Raw genomic sequence first — 17,909 nt, forward strand, 5'->3', positions numbered from 1 at the left:
ACCGAGAACAGACTGGCTTTGCTGACCAAGACGCTGGCTCATGAGCTTCGCAGTGTCCCCTTGGAGGTCTGCTGGCAGGTATGCACATGAGCCACGTGAGAAGCGGCCAGAGGACGAGGCACCACGGTGAGACTCAGCAGACCCTACCTATAGCCTGAGCCTCACAATGCACTTTACCTCAGATTTCTCTCCCCTGAAACCGTTCTTTCCCTCTGGGTAGACGGAGACACTGAGGAGCAGAGAGGGGCTAGGATTAGAGGTATGTGCCACGGCACCCTGCTATTTCTTTTATTTGTGTGTGTGTGTGCGCTGGGGTGTACGCCTGCTGTATATCACAGGCATGCGGAAGCCCACAGAAGTCAGAAGAGGGTTTCGGGTCTCCTAGAATTGGAGTTTCAGATGGTTTTGAGACACCCCAAGGGTGCTAGGAACTGCACCCCAGTCTTCTTCAAGAGCAGCAGGTGTATCTTAACTGTTGAGCCAACTCTCCAGACCCCTGGATCTTCCTTCTTGGTAGTACTGGGGATCGAACCCAGGACTTCATGCATGCTAGGCAAACAGCCTGTGACAGTCATATTCCCAGCCCTCTCGTTTGTGTCCCTTCCTCGTCTGAGTCTCTATTACCTTTTTTTACCAAGTGAGGACAATGACTAACACCTGACGAAGCTGACCTCTGGGTTTGGGAATTTCTGTTTTGGTAGCTACAGCAGCAGCCCAGTGTTGACGGCACCCTCTGGGTCACCTGGTTAAGCTTTCCATTTGTTGTCCTACGGAGCCTGAATCCGGGGAGTGTGGACTTGATGAAGAGCAAAGCATGGCCACAGAAATGGCGCAGCAGTTAAGAACACGGCTGCTCTTGCGTACTGTGTTCCCAGCCCCCACACTGGGCTACTTACCATAACTTCAGCTCTGGGAAGTCGATGCCTCTGACCTCCTGACTCTCACATACCCACAGACACATACACACATACACATAATTAAAATAATAAATCTCTAAAAGGAATAGATCGCTACTAAATCATAAACAAACATTTCTGTTCTGTCAATGAGATTTTAAAGGTGCGGGTGGATGAAAAAAAGCTGTTCACAGCTGAACCCCAATCCTAAGAGCTTAACCATGTTCCAGACTCCCCGTATATGTATTGCCTAACCTGGCCAGCTCATCTTCCAGTCTGTACCTCCATGAGCCAGCCCCCATATGTATGTGTGTGTGTATGTCTGTGTGTGTGTATGTATGTATGTGTTTTTGTAGATGTAGACATTTTTATCTGGTAAATCAGGTCTCTGGTTTGGTAGCTACTCTTTAAATTTTTTAATATTTGTTTGTTTTTATTCCTTAACAGAGGGTCTCATTATGTACCTCTGGTCATCCTGGAACTTACTATGTAAGTTCAGGCTGGCCTGGAACTCACAGAGATCCTCCTGCCTCAGCCTCCCAAATGCTGAGATTAAAGGCATGTGCCACCACACTTTCTTTTTTTTTCAATGTTTTGAGATTGTATCTCGCTCTGTGACTCTGGCCTGACAGCAGTGACGTAGCCCATGGTGGCCTCAAACTCATACTGATCCTTCTTGCTCAGCGTCCCAAGCCAAGGGCTGGAATTACATGTGTGTGCTACCATGACTGGCTGGGTTCACTGTGAGGTCTGGGTGTTTGTTTGAGACGGGCCCTCATGTAGACCAGTCTGGCTTTGAACTCCCTGTCACTGAAGAGGGTCTTGAGCTTCTTTTTTTCCTAAGTTACATTTACTGACTGACTGTGGTGTGTGTGTGTGTGTGTGTGTGTGTGTGTGTGTGTCCTGGGTTGTGCATGAGGAGATCAGAGGACATCTTGTGGATTGTCTCCATCCGCCACATGGGCTGGGATAGCACTCAGGTTGTTAGGCTTGGCCGCAGACCACCTTTGCCCACTTAATCATCTCTTCGGATTCTCTTGTCTCTCCTTCTGAGTGGTGGGATGACAAGAATGCACCGCCACTCCCGGATTTCACAGCACTGGAATGCAACCTAGGGCTTCCTGCGCACTAGGCAAGCACTCTACCAATTGAGGTGCGTGCCAGCCCTGGGGTTCACCCTAAAAAGTGCCCACGTCAGACCCTAGGGAACAATCTACCCTTATCCCCCTATCCCCAAGCAAAGTTGTTTTCAGACCTAGGGACTCCAAAGAGGTCTGTGTTTACCCAACCTGGGCCACCTCATCTCCCCACGAGCCAGCCTCCCCAGGCTACCCCATGAGTGAGGCCCAGTGCCCCAATTCTCTTCCCCATCTCTGCCTCCCTCCTCCCTGAGAAACTGGAGGAAACCAGAACTTTGACCTGCCCTGTGGCCCCAGCAGTGAGTCAGGTTTTATGAGGGGCATAGATGAAAGGGGCTGAGGCCCAGGGATGTCTGACTCAACTCCAGGACCACTGGTGGCTACCACAGCGTCTGGGATAGAGCCTGTGGAAGCCCTGACAGCCCACGAATGGGGATGGGGGTCCTGGGTGGCCCCCAAGACTTCCTCAGCCATGAGGCATTGAGAACAGACCCACACAGACACCTCAGCTCCTCACAGGAGCCTGACCCTCCCACCCTCACTGAAGCGCTGCCCTCTCCTCTGGGGTCTCCACCTTGTCCTTCACAGAGCCCCCTCTCCATTCCTGAGTAGCAGCAGCTATCTTCATTCCCCAGACCCCTTGTCGACGACAGCAAGCAGCAAATTTTTGAGTTATAACTCATTCGCTCACTCATTCGTTCAATTCAGTGCTAATTATTTGAGGTGAAGTGCCAAACCCTGATCGGACTCACCCAAGGCTAGCTTTCTTAGGAAGCTGCTATCCTAGGAGTCCACAGCTAAAGGATCAGATGTTTGAAAAGTCCCATGGGCTTCGGCAAAGCCGCAGGAAAACCACCCAAGGGAAGCTGAAGGAAGGCGGTCGGCTCAGAGTCTATTGATGGTCTAACTCCGGGCAATCAGCTCCATGCCTTTCTCAGCCCAGCCCAACCCAGGGACAACACCCCCTGATGGCTACTCATTCCTTAAGCATGTGGTCACAGCTTCTGCCTGCATGCTTCTAGGGACAGAGAGGTCACCTCCTGGCAGTTCACCTGTCCCATCCCTAGACAGTCACGACTGCTAGAATGTTTTTCACGTGTGCTGGAATGTGCCTGCCTATAGCTCCCCATTTTTGTCTCTGTCTGGAGACACACCCCAGTAACCTAGCTACCTCCCCTGCAAACAGAAGTCCTGTTCCAAGAACCCTCTCTTCCCCAGGGCCCGAGTCCACAAGTGGATTTGCTAGCAAGGTGACCTGTGACCTCTAAACAAGGTGTGTGGGGATGGGAAGGGAGAGGCTGCTGAGGAGGGGGGGTTGGGGGAGTGTGGGAAAAAAATCTCATCTAACCCAACAAGTCCTGGGATTCTCCCCGCTTGCCTGTGAGTCACCCCCAAACTAGGCCAAACCAGTCCACGGGCCCACATGCTGCCAGATCCATGCTGCGTCAGACAGGCATTCACAGAGTCAAAGGCCCAGCACGTCACACAGCCCAGAAATACAGACACTCACCTAGACCAACACAGCCCAGGAACGCACACGCCAGCACACGCGTGGCCGCACACCAACAGACACAAACACAGAGACACCCTGGGGCATGCGGGGCATGCAGGGCACGCAAGCCACATGCTCCACCACAAAATGCACAGCGCCGTAGCACACATGCACCTAACTCCAGCACGCAGCCGTTGGGTTCACAGCCACAGACACGCTCCCTGTCCTCGGCGATTCGGCCGCCCTCGAACAGGGGAGATACGAGGTTGGTGCACTCGAGCTTCTACATTTCCACTTGCTGCCCTGGGGCTACTCGGGCGCTCGCCCCACGTCAGTCAACCCTGCTTAAAGACCCCGCCAGGAAAAAGCGAGTGCAGGACAGTGTCCCTGAGGAGCCTTCATCGGCCCTGTCTCCTTTCCCTAGCCAACCAGAAACCCCACCTCACCCCTGTTGTCGGTTTCCTGCCTCTCGGTCAGGCTCAGACCAGCTCACTTCCCACTCCCTCATCTTCTGACCGGCTGTCTTCACCCTGGCAGCTCTCAGGCCCAGTTTGGACTACCACGTCCTCCGCCCTAGGCACAGAAGCGGGCACCCTAACTCCTGTTGTGGGCCTCCGTGCTCTGGCCTCCGTTACTGGTGGCGTCAGATCCACAGCATGTCCCACAGGGCAACCACAGGCCGCCCTGAGCTCTGCCCTGGGCCCAAGAGGCCTCTGCAAGGCAGGGGGCCGGGGCCGATGGCTAGGGCACAGACAGACCAGGGTTTCAATTCTGACTTCCGGTTGGCTTTGGGCACATGTCTTCTTACCCTTGCTAAGCCTCACTCAGGTCCCTGCTCTGATTAGCAGGTGTGTGTGTGTGTGTGTGTGTGTGTGTGTGTGCGCGCGAAAAGGTTAGCCCCCATTTCATGGATTAAATAAAGTTATGCTTCAAAAGCAAACTGTAGGTGACAGCCGCCACCACCATCACCAGCAGCAGGAGCTTCTCAGAGCTTCCCTCTGGTGGCCCAGGGCTTTCTTAGTTGGGGACCCATCATGTTCATTCTTCCTCAGTGATACTGAAGACTCCATACTCCCTCCCCCCACCCCGAGCCTACCAGGCTGATTTAGGGGACTCACTTCAACACAAATAAAAACCTAAAGCTCCGGGAGTCCCTGCGCCTCTTCCCGTGGCTGCCCGCAGAGCCGGCTGGGGTAATTACGGTTGCCAACGGCGTGTAATTAATAAGCATCCTTGCTATTTCGGCAGCTAGGCTCAACGGAGTTCAAAGCATGTCGCGGTAGCCACCCCCTTCTTCCTCATCTCTGACTACCATACCCAGGCAACAGAGCGAGGCCCAGAGAGGTAAAGAACCGGCGCCAGCGCACACAGCCTTGGCTGGATGCCTGTTCCCAGGCTGCCACTGCCATCTCTTGCAAAGAACCCAGGAGTAGGCACCGTGTCTGATAGGAGAGGGGTACCCTGGCTAGCCCTTACTCTCCATGATGAGTCTATCCCTCCAGACGGAGGGCTTTCTCCCTCTCCGTGGTGGGCTTTCGGAGGCCTGTCTGAGAGTGAAGGGAGAAAGAGAAGGGCAGAAGCAAAGAGTCAGGGAGTAGACACAGTCAACTCACACACAAGGTACCGAATGAACGGGAGCCTCAAGCGTGAGAACAAGACAGAGGGACCCAGGTAGGCGCTGCCACACCACCACCGCGCCCCCCTGGGCTCCAAACTTCACTTACCCGCTGCGTGGGAATCCGGGTTCCCGGCCCACTCGGAGCTCCTGCTGCGCCGTGCTTCCCTGATGCTGCGGGACTCTCAGCCACGGCTCCCCGGGAGGGTTGATTGGACACCCAGCGATGGGGCGGAGTTCCTGGGGAGGCTCCTGCCAGCCCCTGGATTCCTCAGGGCCACAGGGGCGGGGAGCTGGTCTGGCCGGTTCCTCGCCTTCTTCCCCGGGTGCCCGCCCGCACTCCTGCAGGGTGACAGTGATGTGATAGCGGGTCGTTCTGACGCGGGGACGAGTGCGTAGGGGCTCTGGCTCTGGCTGGGCTGGCTCTGGGGCGGCCGGCTTGCCCTTTGCCCTTGCGGCAGGGAGGAAGGACAGAGGGTGGGGCGACAGGGGTGCGTCTCCCAGGTCGCCAGGCGGCTCTGACCTCAGCAGAACCTCTGGGGTGCTGTGCTGGGGGTGCTGGCAGGGATAGCCTGGGGATCCCTGTTTCCAAGGAGGGGCGGGTTCTGGGCAGGAGGGATAGCTGGGAGCACCAAGGGCTTCCGCAGAGCCCGCTGGTGTGGGGCACCCATAGTCCATAGCGCCACAGCTGGCCAAGTCACAGGCGCTGCCCACAGCCGGCCTCTGCAGCCTCCCCAGGGGTTCATTTCGTCCTTTTGAGATGTGTAGTCTCTTCCCACTCCATAAGCCACCGTGGCTCCTGACCCGAAGGTCCCATTCCGAACAGCTTTGGGTTTGGACCTGGTGGAAAGCAGAGGCAGGGACCTAGGGACGGGGACACGGTGATGCCGCCTCCCCTCTGGACATCTTCGGCTGCCTTCCTTGACCCACAGGAAACTGAGCAGGACTCTCAGAGCTGGACAGTGGGGCAGGGCCCGGCCAAGCCCTTGCCCTCCTGTCTTAGGGGAGAAGAGAGCGAAGAGAGCGAGGCCCAGAGAAGACAGTGACACAGCAGGGAGGTGAGGGCTCCTAACTCCCAAGCACCACACCGTTGTCCTCAGGCACTGGGGCAGCGCTGGGCCCAGCTAGGCCTGCCCTTACGGAAACTTCCTTTCAATCCTGTTGCTGCCTCCTCAGGGTCCCGGGCCCCTGGCCCTAATGTAGGGATTAGGGAATGTGTGGGCGGGCCTGGCGCAACTGCCCGCAGCCTCTGCCTGCTCCCAGTCACCAAAAGGCCGGAAGCTGCTTCCCCTGAACCCTCCCAGCCCCAAGTGCCCACAGCGCACCCGGAAGATGGAGGTGGGCGTAGAGATAAACACAGGGCACGAGGGAAGCGAGGCAGGGCTCCCTCACCCCACTGCTGGAGGGGTCCAATTCCTGACCTGAAGGATCTCAGACCGAGTTAGACACTTGCCTCACAATAACAGATTTCAAGGATGGACTTGTGTCCTTGGCATTTTTTTAAGACAGGGTCTTATTGTGTAGCCCTGGCTGTCCTCATCATGTGGACCAGGGTGGACCGGCACTTGCAGAGATCCTCCTGCCTCGGCTTCCAGAGTGCTGTGATCAAAGGTGTGTACCCCCCACCGCCCCCCTGCTTGATTCCACCATCTTTAAGTTACTCATTTAGGAAAACAGATTTGGTCTCTCACTCCCCAGGGTCAAAACCTCCTGAGGTGTCGGAGACAGGATGATCAGGCCCACAAGGAAGCACCCTGGGCCTGGATCCCAGCTCTTCTGCTTGCTAGCAGGGGTGTGCCCCTCGCACCATCAGTTCCCGATATGTAGGTGGGTGAATTGAGTGTGATCACAGCAGCAGGAGACTCCAGAGGTGACACACAGTGGTCCGAGATAATCCACGCAGAGTACGGAAGCACAGGAATGCAACGAGGAGCAAAGGGGGGAAACTTGGCTGCCTTCGTGACTCTAGAAGAGGCAGGTATCTGATCTCCACAGGGAGAGCCCTGTCACTGTCCTGCCGGTGGCTCAGGTCCCCACTGCAGAGAGGGAAACCATCAGAAGGCTAACCAAGAGCTCTGTATACCCTGCAGGACTAGGTCAGGGAGTGAAGAAAAGAAAACAAAGAGGAAGGAAGGTCAAGAGTACTAGAGGAGCAGGAGACCCTGAAAACAGCCTGTAACCACATGCCTCCCCAGCACCCCAGAGCTAAGTACACTTTTGTTTATTTATTTTTTAACATTTCATCCTTTCACTCATTAGATATTTATTTTTAATTATGTGTACACGTGTGTCTGAGTATATCCAGTATATAGAGATGTGCAGGGGCCCACCGAGTCTAGACGGTACTAGATTCTTTGAAGCTAAGTTACAGACAGCTGTGAATCACCAGACATGGGTTGCTGGGAGCTGAAGCCAGGCCTCTAAAAGAGCAGCAAATGCTCTTATCCACGGAGCTGTCTTGCCAGCCCCAAGTGCACACACCTGACGCCCAGACCTTATGTTGGCCTACCTCCGTTACTGACTTCCTCCCCACAACTCTGACGGTCGCACTATTGTCCTATCCCCCTTTGACTGAGGAGGGGAGGGATCGCCAGGGCCACAGGAGGCCTCAGAATCCAGGGAGAGCCCAGGAGTCTGGGTTCTTCATCCTGCCCAGCCCTCCAGAGCCCCTGCCCCGAGCCTCCTGCATTTCATATTTATCCTACCTTGAGGCTGACATCGCTGGTGCTACCCTGACCCTGAGCAAGGTCAGGGCAGCTCTGGCCGCCCCAGGGCCTGAGAAGAAAGCACAGGGGAAAAGAGTAAGCAGAATCCTGCTGTCCAACGCCTGTCACACAGACTGTCTGCAGCCCCTAGTTCACCTAATCCAGGGCCCACAGCTCAGCAGGATGAGCAACCCAAACATCAGAAGAAGGCCTACTGGCTGCCTCCTCTGCTTTCCTCACCATTTCCCCAACACACACACACACACACACACACACACAGGTGCATATGTGAGCATGCACGCACACACACAAGCATGCACACACACAAGAACGAATGCACACATATGTGAGTATACATACACACATACAACTAGACCACAGTGCCCTGATGACTCTACTACTTCATGTTTACCAAAACCCTCTGGGTGCCAGGCTTTACCCTAGGGTCTGTGCCTTTCTGGTCACTTTTAGAATATCAGTATCTGTGTTCTTCGGATAAGAAAAACAGAAGCACAGGGAGTCAGCCACTTGTGCAGAGTCACACACAGCTAGAGATCCTTAGGCTAAAGTCACCAGAGCCGGGCGTGGTGGTGCACACCTTTAGTCCCAGCACTCAGGAGGCAGAGGCAGGCGGGATCTCTGTGAGTTCGAGGCCAGCCCGGTCAACAAAATGAGTCCAGGACAGCCAGGGCTACACAGAGAAACCCTGTCTCAAAAAACCAAAGCTTGATTAGACACTGCACTAATGATTTAAAAGTGTGCTGCCCAACCGTCTGTGCCTCACCTGAGTAATCAGCAGGAAGCAGAGGCCTGCACCTCAGTTCAGGGTCTCATTCCCACGGCTGGTAAGAATGGGGTCCAATTGTGTACACAGCATGCATGTACTGTCATGCTGCCTCTGCCTTCCCTCTCCTGCCCTCCTCACTCCTGACTCACCTGCACCCTGAGCCAGCCTCCTCTCTGAGTGTGGAGGGGTGGAGGGAGAGCCTATCAGGCCTATAGGGCAGGCTTCTGCCAGACAGGGTAAGGGAGAGGAGAGGGTGTGTCTTCCAGGTGGGGGTGGGCAGATCCCCGGCAGGGTGTGGGCACCGCAGGGCACTCAGGCTTCCAGGCACAGGGTGGCTGGGCCCTCCCCTCTTCAGGGTGAGAGAGCAAGGCAAAGCCCTCCCCTGCGCCCCCGCCACGCCCTCACCTCTCCTGGGCCAGCAGGCCTGAAGACAGCTGCGTCACGATAAGATCAGAACAAATTGCCCAGTAACTGCACAGACACACAAACACCCAACACCCGGGACTACAGCACACCCACACGCTCTGCTCACGCAGGGCCCATGAACTACTGGAGCCCAGTGGGATTTTCACTCTCCCCTTGTAACCGTTAAGTCTCGGTCATCCACAGGGCAGGCTGTTCTCTGTCGGGCAAGCTACCACGAAGGGCTCAGAAAGGTGAAGGAACTCACTCTGGTCACTCAGCCCGCACACAACCATGGGTAGCTGCCCACCCTCACTGGCTTTCGAGCTGGCCATCTCCATAGCAACAGCTTTTGGAGAAGCACACACAGAAGTCGGCCAGCGAAGGGGCACATCATCTCTCCCCAACTGTGTGACTTTAGATAGGTGACTTCACGTCTCTGAACCTCTGCTTCCGGATCTGAGTCACACGGGATACGTGTCTCATGGGGCTGCCAAGAGGATTGCTTCACATCACCCAGGGAGAGCATGAAGCGAGTGGCATCGAAGGGTTCATTGTGGGTGCAGTTTAGAGCTGTCTCCGGGTTCGAGGACGAGAAGGGAAACCCATGGGTGGCAGCTGAGGCCCACACAGTGCAAAGACAGTTCCAGACTCACAACAAAGGACCACAGAGGCTGGAAGGACATTGGTCTGTGACGTGAGGACCAAAGTCCACAGCGGGCCGCAGCTGGGAGCAGCAGGAGGAGGTATTGCTGGGTACGGCAGGCAGCTTGCCTGACAGGAAGTTGTCAAAGCTGCTTCAAGTTAAAAAAAAAAAAAAAAAGCCACAAGGACAGTCCAATGGAGTGTAATCCCAGCACTCGGGAGACTGGGCAAGAGGATTGGCACAGTTTGAGACCAGTCTGCTTTATATCACTACATGGGGATATCTATCTTCTAAAAATGAAAAAAAAAAAAAAAAAAAAAAGAAAAAAAAAAAAGAAAAAAAAAAAAAAAGAAAGAAAGAAAGAAAAAGAAACTCCGAAGTCCACAGATCCAAATCACAGCACACTGTCACTTATATTTTTTTGTGCTCTGAGATACACATGCTGCCCCAAAGTCTCAGTTACACTTTTATACACACTCGTCACAAGCGCATACCCCTAGGCCAGGGACGCTCTGCCCAGCCTTTCTTCATCTCCCCTCACCTATCCTGGGCTCTGGCCTCCTTTGAGATCTTCCCCTGGCTCTCCCTTCGGCCCCCTAGTCCAGTCAACAGCCGGGCCAGGCGAGCTCCGAAGCCCCTGCGCGGCTCTTTCATGGCGAGATCAAGGTCTGGGGCTTGGGCGCTTGGCTTCGGGTGCCACCCGGATCCGCTGTCCAGACAGAGAAGCGCCTCCTCCGGCCCGTCCCCCTGAGCAAACAGCGACTTCGCTTGCAAGGGCGGCGGGCGGGGTCCTGCTCCAGATGCTGTCCATGCCCTGGGGAGCAGGTGCCCACTCCAGGTCTCGGTCCCGATTACTCCTCCCCAGCCTCACACACACCTCGCCCTCCTGAGCTCCTGCCCTCAGCCTCTGGGGATGTCAGAGGTGTGTGCGCCCTCTGGGACCTCGCCCTGGGCAAAGAGCAAGGGAGTCTGGGACCCGCCGGGGCTGGGGACCGGGATGGAGCCTGGGAAGGTTCCGGCGCGGAGCGCGGACAGAGTCTCGCCGACTGGGCGTGCAGGAGCCGGAGGGGTTGGCATCCCCGCTCCCCAAAGCTGTGGCGACGCTGAGCAGAACCCGGGCCTTCGTCGCTGGCGAGGCCGAAGCCCACGTTGCCGTCGCCTGATGCCATCCCTAGGAGGGTTCTCCGTCTTGGAGCCACCAGACACGTGGAGTGGGATTGTCACTTCACACGGAGGTGAGGAGAGCCACAGGAAACCAACAGAGGTGCGACTGGCGCCCCCTGCCGACATTCGGACGAAGGACCGACTCACAGCGGCCAGAAGTGAGTCATTCGGTGCGGCCTTCCTTTGCTTGGGTGCTAACCTGATCCTCCCAGGCAGTTTGCTTTCACGCGCGGGGGGGGGGGGGGGGGGGGAAGCAAGGCTTTGCATGCCTGAGGGTCTCCCCTGGAGGAGACTCCAGGGAGGCAGGACTCAACTGCCGCACTCTTTTCCCTGTCCTTCCCTGTCTGTAGCCCTAATTGGCTCTACTCCCCCCCCCCCCCCGTCCTGATACACAGGGGACATAATGATTCTGGGGCATGGGAGGACAGGAGGCTCTGGCGTCTCTTTTTTTGAGCCCCGTCCCCGTCCGGTGGAGAATCGCGCCCCACCTGATCATGGCAGGTAAAGCCAGCTGCCCACAAATCAGGTCTTGCTTCCTTTCCAGTTACTTCAGGATGCTTTGGCCATCCCACCGGGTAACTAAACCGGCCGATACTAACCTGCGGTCCTCCTGCCTCTGGTGTTCCCTCCCCCCGGCCCCCCCCCCCATTGAGCACACTCTGCCTTCACCCAGCCCTTAAAGGTAGCACTGTTCATCAGTGAGTTGAGACGGTGCGCTCAGTCCCAGATAGGTCCAGCCTGAGGAAGATGGCTGCGGGTGCCCGCCCCACGTGGGTTGTGTACCCTGCTCTGCTTCCCGGGGAGAGGCGGGATCTGGCAGGTGGGCAGGGACATTCCCCGACACTGGAGATGCTCGGGAAGCCTTGAGGCGGCACAAAGAGAAATCTTTTCTTTGCCAACTCTGCTCCCGGAGAAATGCTAGCACCGCTGCTCAAGCCGGCTGCCCTTGCTCTCCCTGGGATCCAGAGGACACCTTGATGACCAGCCCACGTCCTTCCCCGATGATGCTTCCACAAGATCTCCTGCTCTGTGGCGACACTGGGCACAGGTGAGAGAGGGGAGTGGCCAGGCCATGGGGCCGAGGCGCCTGCAGCCTCTGGTGCAGCTTCAGGTAGACATGTGGGGTGAGGTGGCTTGCAGAGACGCTGCGCTGGGACCGCTAGGCACTCGAGGGCTGGCGAAGGTGGGTCTTGAGGGTGCTGGAGCTGCTGAAGCGCTTGTGGCATATCTGAGAGAAATGGGCGCTCGCATCATCCCTGTCCTCCAGCTGGCTCAGGGACACTCTCCCCACCCCCACCCATCTTGGAAACACCTCCCTGTCAAGGCAGGCCCAGAAGCCTTTCCTGATGGCTTCTCTGTGGGACCCACAGCATGGCACAGCCTGGCAGGCTGGGTTTAGCATTCTTCTTTCATCCCAGGGTGACTTCCTGTGAGTGACTCCCCCCTGAGTTTCTTTCTCTGTCAGTAATAGATGAGCTTTGACTCCTAACCTCATTAGGTAGGCAAGACCAATTAAGGCAATCACATAGAACCCTGGTTCAGGAGCTGCAGGATCAGCGGGTACAGTCAACATTTACGGGGGCTCGGGAGCTGGCAAGCCAGGACTGACTAAGAAACCAGTGAGACAGCAAAGGCTAAGAAGCCACTAGCTAAAGGCCATACCCTATGATATCACCTGGGTCCTATGACATCATCTGGGTCCTATGATATCACCTGGGTCCTGACATCACCCTTGTCCTATGTCATCACCTGGGTCCTATGACATCACTGGGGTCCTATGACATCACCGAGTTGGGAGGAGGGGCTACAATTTGATCAGCGGTTTGATCTCGAAGTTGAGACTCAGAACCACACCACACTGCCCTCATTTCTGCCCCTGAAAAAGGAGTCTCTCCCAAAGGGTGAGGGCAGACTCAAAGAATGATCCAGTTGTTTCTCTACTTGTATTCTTGGCATATGCTACGGCCCCTTCAACAACCCTCGGAGGGTGGGAAGAGCACGCATGCTCCTCTCCTCCTAAGACATGCCCTCTGTCTCTCACATGCACGCTCGCGCACACACACACCATCCGCTCTCTCCACTAGCCATCTTCTCACCTCTTAGCTTACTCTCTGCCTACCCGGGATTGGGAAATAGAGGCCCGGGTGACCACCCCTGCAGGGGCCCGAACTTCTCCACCAGGCTGCAGGGGTTCAGTGAGGGAGGAGGGCCTCACCCGGCACTGGGGGGGCCGCTGGCTGGTGTGCACGGAACGGTGCTTCTGCAGGTGGGCCAGCTGCGTGAAGCTCCTGTGACACAGCGCACACCGGAAAGGGCGCTCCCCGCTGTGCACGCGCAGGTGGACCTGGAAGAGATCTCGCCAGCTGCCCAGAAGGCCCAGCAGGGCCCAGGCTCCACCCCAATCTCCACCCACGCCCTGTGCGGGAGGCTTTGCTGGCGTCTGGGCCTCCATCACCTCCCTCATGAGCTATGGCTTCCCAGGACGCTCTCATTCTTTGGTCTGCCCTGTGAAGGAGATTCCGGAAGACATCTAAGGGGTACCCCAGGTATTGCCTAGAGGAGCTCCCTAAAGTACAGTTCACAGGCCAACAGCATTGTCATGAGCCCGGGAGCATGCCAAAAATGCAGAGCCTAACCCTGCTGAGTCATCACCTCTGAGGCTGGGGCCCGGGAATCTGCAGGTTTGCTAGCCTGCTGGGTGGTTGGAGGCTTAAGGCTTAGGCATCCCTTCCTCAGAGGTCCCAACGGAGCTGTTTCCCCAGTAGCCATGCCTGCACATAGCTGTGGTCTCTGATAACAGCGGGGCCCACGGGCGGCCCCTGATGGAGGACATACATGATGGCACCTACAGCACCTGGCCTGGTTTGTGGGACCTCACTTGAAAAAAGTTTGTAAGACTGTGGTCTTGATTCCACAAAACCTCCCCATTCTCCCTTTCTCTGTGATCTTCGAAAGCAATAAAGAGGCTTAGCTGGGATACCGTCTCGGAAAGAGCTCAACAGATGATGCCGAGAAACTGAAATCCAAACTTGAACCCACTGATAAGTCGAGGTTACCCTGGAAAATTTCCATCTACTGTGGGCCTTAGTTTTCCCACGTTTAGCTTAAAGAAGGTGATCCCACAGACAATCTTCCAGGATGGAGGGAACTCCAATGTGCTTCCTCTCCCCCTGCGCCCTTTTTATTTTTTGAGACAGGATCTTGCTGGGAAGCCCTGGCTGTCCTGGCAGTTGCTATAGATACCAAACTGGCCTCAAACCCACTGAGATCTGCCTGCCCATGCCTCCCAAGTGCTGGTATTAAAGGCGTGCACCACCACTGCCCAGCTTTTTTTTTTTTTTTTTTAAGATGGAGTTATATTGCCCAAATTGGCCTTGAACGTCTGCCATTACCCTCCTGCCTCCGTCTCCTGAACCTCAGAGCCAAAAGTGCGCTCCACCAAGCCCAGGTCAGCGTGTCCTGGGTTTCCACCCGGGTGGAAACCTCAAGATCATGCGTCCCCGGGAGGTGTCCAGGAGTGGTTTCCAGACTCCAGGACTCGATTCTGGAAGGAGGTGAAAGGCAAGAGAGACACTGGAGGATCGAAGGGGACGGCAGGACCCAGGGAACCGATACCTTGAGGTTGGAGAGCTGCCCGAAGCTCTTGCCACACAAGTTGCACTCATATAAGATTTTTCCATTCTCTCTCTTTAGAGGGTAGGGCAGGGCGCCGGCACCCGCCCGGGAGCCTGGCGGAGCCCGCTTCGCCGGAGCTGCCACCCCAGCTTGTCCCGGGGTCAAGGCGTCTTTAGCGCTCCGGCTCCTGACCCGCGAGCAGAGGGTGTGGCTGGTGCTCTGGCACTGCGAGTAGAGAAGCGGGGTCTTCTCTTGGAGGATCCGGGGCCCAGCCCCAACAGCTGTCATGAGCAAGCTGGGCACAGCCACGGTGGGGTACGCGGTGTCTGGGGGTGGCATGAGGAGGTGCAGACATTGGGCAGAAGGTAGGGGCCCATAAGTCAATAGATAAGGGGGAGGCAGAAGCGGGTAGCCTGGAAAGAAGGGGTAGATGTGGGCAGGGAGCTCCTTGGAGAGGAGAATGGGAGAAAGCCAGGGCCAGGAGGTCCAGGGACGAGGCCTGGCATCTGGGGAGAAACCGGTCTGAGGAGGGAGGGGTGGGCAGGGGCCTCTTTCTGGCTGGTTTCCCATCTGGTCTCTATCCGGGGAATGCTCGGCTGTGAGTTTCTCACTGTCAGCAGAGCCCTCGTGCACTCTCGGCGGCTGGTGCCCTGAACCAGAAAGGGAAGATCATCAGTCTGGACTCCTCTTAAGCCCGCTCAGCTCTGAGTTGGGAAAGAACCTGCGAGATGATGATGAGGCAACTTGGGCGAAGGCACTTGCCTTTGGGACTCAGTTTCTCCACTGCTACTGAGTCTGTAATAAAAGCTGCCAGGGTGCAGGGAGGGCCCGGCAATTTCAGAGAGAGAAAATTCTACAAGCAGCCTAACTAGACATCAGGGAGAGGGTTCAAGCGCACATCTGGGGCGCTGGGGGGCCTTGTCGTGTGCGCATCAGGGAGAAGGGTTAAATGAACACCCCACTGGACATGGGGGAGGGGAAAGGTCAGGTGTGCAGAGAGATATGCTGAAGTTTAAGGGAGAGGTCCCGGATTAAAAAATATATAAATTTGGGTGTCACAGGTCAAGAGGAGGTCATATAAGGGACCCAAGGGACCCTTAGCTGCTGAACACATGACTAAATTTACATTAAAGTGCTTTTAATGAAATGTTCAGTTCTTTGCCGGGCACGGAGGTACACGCCTGTTGTCACAGAACTTGGGAGGTAGAGGCAGGAGAATCAGGAAGGAGTTCAGTGTCATCCTTGGCTGCATAGTAAGTATGAGACCAGCCTGGGCTACATGAAATCTTGTCTCAATAAAAGAGAATAACAACCACAAAAAATGAAAACAACAGGGTCCCCAAGCTGGCCCAGTGAGTAAAGGTACTTGCTGCCAAGCCCGATGACCTCAGTTCAAGCTCCAGGACCCACATGGTGCAGGCAGAGCACTGACCTCCTGCAGGCTGCCCTCTGACCTCCGCCTGCATACCACGGACACAGGCAGGAAAGTGTGCCTGGGGCTCTATCCTCACCCGTGACAGAGTCCCAGCCCCCTCTCTGTCCCCAAACCTGTGTCCTTCAACCTGCCAGTGAAGCTCTCAGATCCAGCCCCAGACCTCGGACTCACTCATGTCTGAGGCGTCCTCTCTGAGATCCTGTGGGCCCCCGGCCAGGGGTGTCTTCTGCAAGGCACACAGGCATAGGTCCGGCCAATGGGGGCAGCCCAGCAAGGAAGACTTAGCTGGTGCCACTGGCAAGGGACACATCCAGCCGGCCGGGGACAAGTCACAAGCATCCCTTGTGTCTGGAAGTGACTGAGAGGTGTTGGCTGAGAAGACCTGGGGAGGAGGGAAAGGGGCGTGAGGGCCTGGGCTTCCTAGTCTGGTTTTTAAAGGGAAGGAGGGAAGCTATGGGCTCCCGCTGACCACACCTTGCATTCTAATGCTCTCCTGCCCTTCTCAAAAGGTTTCTTTCTCCAAGGGCTCTTTTCATTGACCGTAGACAGTTCCCTCTTCCTTATATAACCCGTCCTGTTCTCCCTCTAACCGCCCCGACTCATGATCACCCTGGTATGTGTCTGTTCTGTTATCCCGAACGAGATCAAGTAAACTTGTGGGGGACATCCTCATCCAAGACTGCAAAGCCCACAGTGAAGTTCTGAGTCCCCTCCCCCTAAGGTCCAAGTCCATGGTCAGCCAGCAAAGCTTCTGTGTGGCCTCTCTTGTCCATAAGATAATCTGAGCCCCCTAAAGCGGGTACTCAGGACCTCGGGAAGGTGGAGGCCTCGCTCTTTCAGGCATTCCTGAAAATGTGCAGCCACTCTGGGAGAGGAGGGTAGGTCCCTACCTGGTCATCTTGACAGAGCTGGAAGTCCAGGCTGGGGGACAAGTAGCCTCCTGAACCACCCAGGGCCTTTGTCTTGTAGCAACAACCCAACTGGGCAGCCGGTTTTCTCTTCATGTTCCCGCTACCTGATCGGGAGATGGGTGAGTGGAGGCGAGCTGTGAAGGCTGCGTTCTGTCCAGCTGTGGCTCGCCCACTGCGAGGTGAGACTGCGAGCAGGTCACTTTCTTCCTGTAAGCAGGGATGGACGGACTGGAGACGTAGCTTAGTTGGCGGAGTCTGTGTGGAGCATGCGTGAGGCCTTGGGTTTGATCTCCAGCAACAGATAAACGGGGCATGGTGGGAACACTGTAATTCGAGCACTCGGGAAGAAGAGGAGGAGGAAGAGGGAGGATCAGGACTGTAGGTAAGGTCATCCATGGCTCTATAGGGAGGTCAAGGCTGGGAGACCCTGTCTCAAAGAAGGAGAATGGATATGGTCCTAGCTAAAGTGTGACAACTGTCTTGGTTTTGTTGCTGCTTTTCTTTTCTTTTTGTTTTCTTTTTTTTTTTTTTTAAAGACAGGGTTTCTCTGTGTAGCCCTGGCTGTCCTGGAACTTGCTCTGTAGACCAGGCTGGTCTTCAACTCAGAGATCCACCTGCCTCTGCCTCCCTCGTGTGCCACCACTACACATGTCTTAGTCCTGACGTGCAGAAGCCAAGGATTTTCCCGGAAGGTGCAGAGAGGGGGCTCTGAGGGGATATTCTGGATTCCTCGAGGCTGTTGAGAATTGAGGAGCACAGGACTGTGCCAACCAGAGCCTCCTACCATCCAGGCTCTCCAGTCAGCTTTTCTGGGCAACATCAGGGCCTTATGAACCTTGATTGTTCCAAGCTTGACAACCTCAACAGCCGTGAAATCCCAGAAAGGGAGAGGCCACAGATGCCACCCAGCTAGCCTGACAAGGAGATGCCCCGGTGTTCGGCTGGCTGCCAGTCAGCGCTCTGATGCCCTGCTACCCTAGCTGGGCAAATGCCTCTCCACCCTTCCCCTCCTAAGTGGCCCCAAATGCCCCCCCAGACCCTAAAACCCTCAGTCCACTGTCTCAGACCGCCAACCCCCGTTCTTTCCCTCTCTCCCAACTCT

General features: G+C 55.9%; 3 protein-coding genes across 5 annotated transcripts in view; 1 reads left to right on the forward strand and 2 right to left on the reverse strand.

Annotated features, from left to right (window-relative positions):
- Window positions 1–10,343, reverse strand: part of Crybg2 (crystallin beta-gamma domain containing 2) — a 31,533-nt gene extending 21,190 nt beyond the window's left edge. For both annotated transcript variants that reach the window (XM_060379348.1, XM_060379347.1), the window contains exons 1-3: window positions 10,224–10,343; window positions 7,848–7,917; window positions 5,252–5,982 (exon numbers count right to left, since the gene is read on the reverse strand). In XM_060379348.1, the coding sequence (XP_060235331.1) occupies window positions 5,252–5,982; window positions 7,848–7,917; window positions 10,224–10,336 (914 nt within the window). In that variant the 5' untranslated portion in view covers window positions 10,337–10,343. The remainder of the gene's footprint in view (window positions 1–5,251; window positions 5,983–7,847; window positions 7,918–10,223) is intronic.
- A 252-nt stretch (window positions 10,344–10,595) lies between these two features.
- On the forward strand, window positions 10,596–14,164 carry LOC132652979 (uncharacterized). 2 transcript variants are annotated; one of them, XM_060379352.1, is made up of 4 exons: window positions 10,596–11,004; window positions 11,242–11,347; window positions 11,760–11,894; window positions 13,113–14,164. In XM_060379352.1, exons 1-4 carry the CDS (start codon window positions 10,596–10,598, stop codon window positions 13,138–13,140), a joined length of 678 nt encoding a protein of 225 aa, XP_060235335.1. In that variant the 3' UTR covers window positions 13,141–14,164. The 2 variants fall into 2 exon arrangements, with proteins under 2 accessions (XP_060235335.1, XP_060235336.1); XM_060379353.1 differs by lacking the exon at window positions 11,242–11,347 and adding an exon at window positions 11,391–11,421.
- On the reverse strand, window positions 11,880–17,701 carry Znf683 (zinc finger protein 683). The gene is made up of 5 exons (XM_060379351.1): window positions 16,787–17,701; window positions 16,068–16,278; window positions 14,462–15,111; window positions 13,062–13,190; window positions 11,880–12,074 (listed from the first exon to the last, which is right to left on the reverse strand). The coding sequence occupies exons 1-5, from the start codon at window positions 17,201–17,203 to the stop codon at window positions 12,006–12,008; spliced, it is 1,476 nt and encodes a 491-aa protein (XP_060235334.1). The 5' UTR covers window positions 17,204–17,701; the 3' UTR covers window positions 11,880–12,005.
- Window positions 17,702–17,909: the final 208 nt, after the last annotated feature.

The sequence above is a fragment of the Meriones unguiculatus genome, chromosome 3 (assembly GCF_030254825.1).
Source record: "Meriones unguiculatus strain TT.TT164.6M chromosome 3, Bangor_MerUng_6.1, whole genome shotgun sequence".
In the NCBI taxonomy this organism is placed as follows: Eukaryota; Metazoa; Chordata; class Mammalia; order Rodentia; family Muridae; genus Meriones; species Meriones unguiculatus.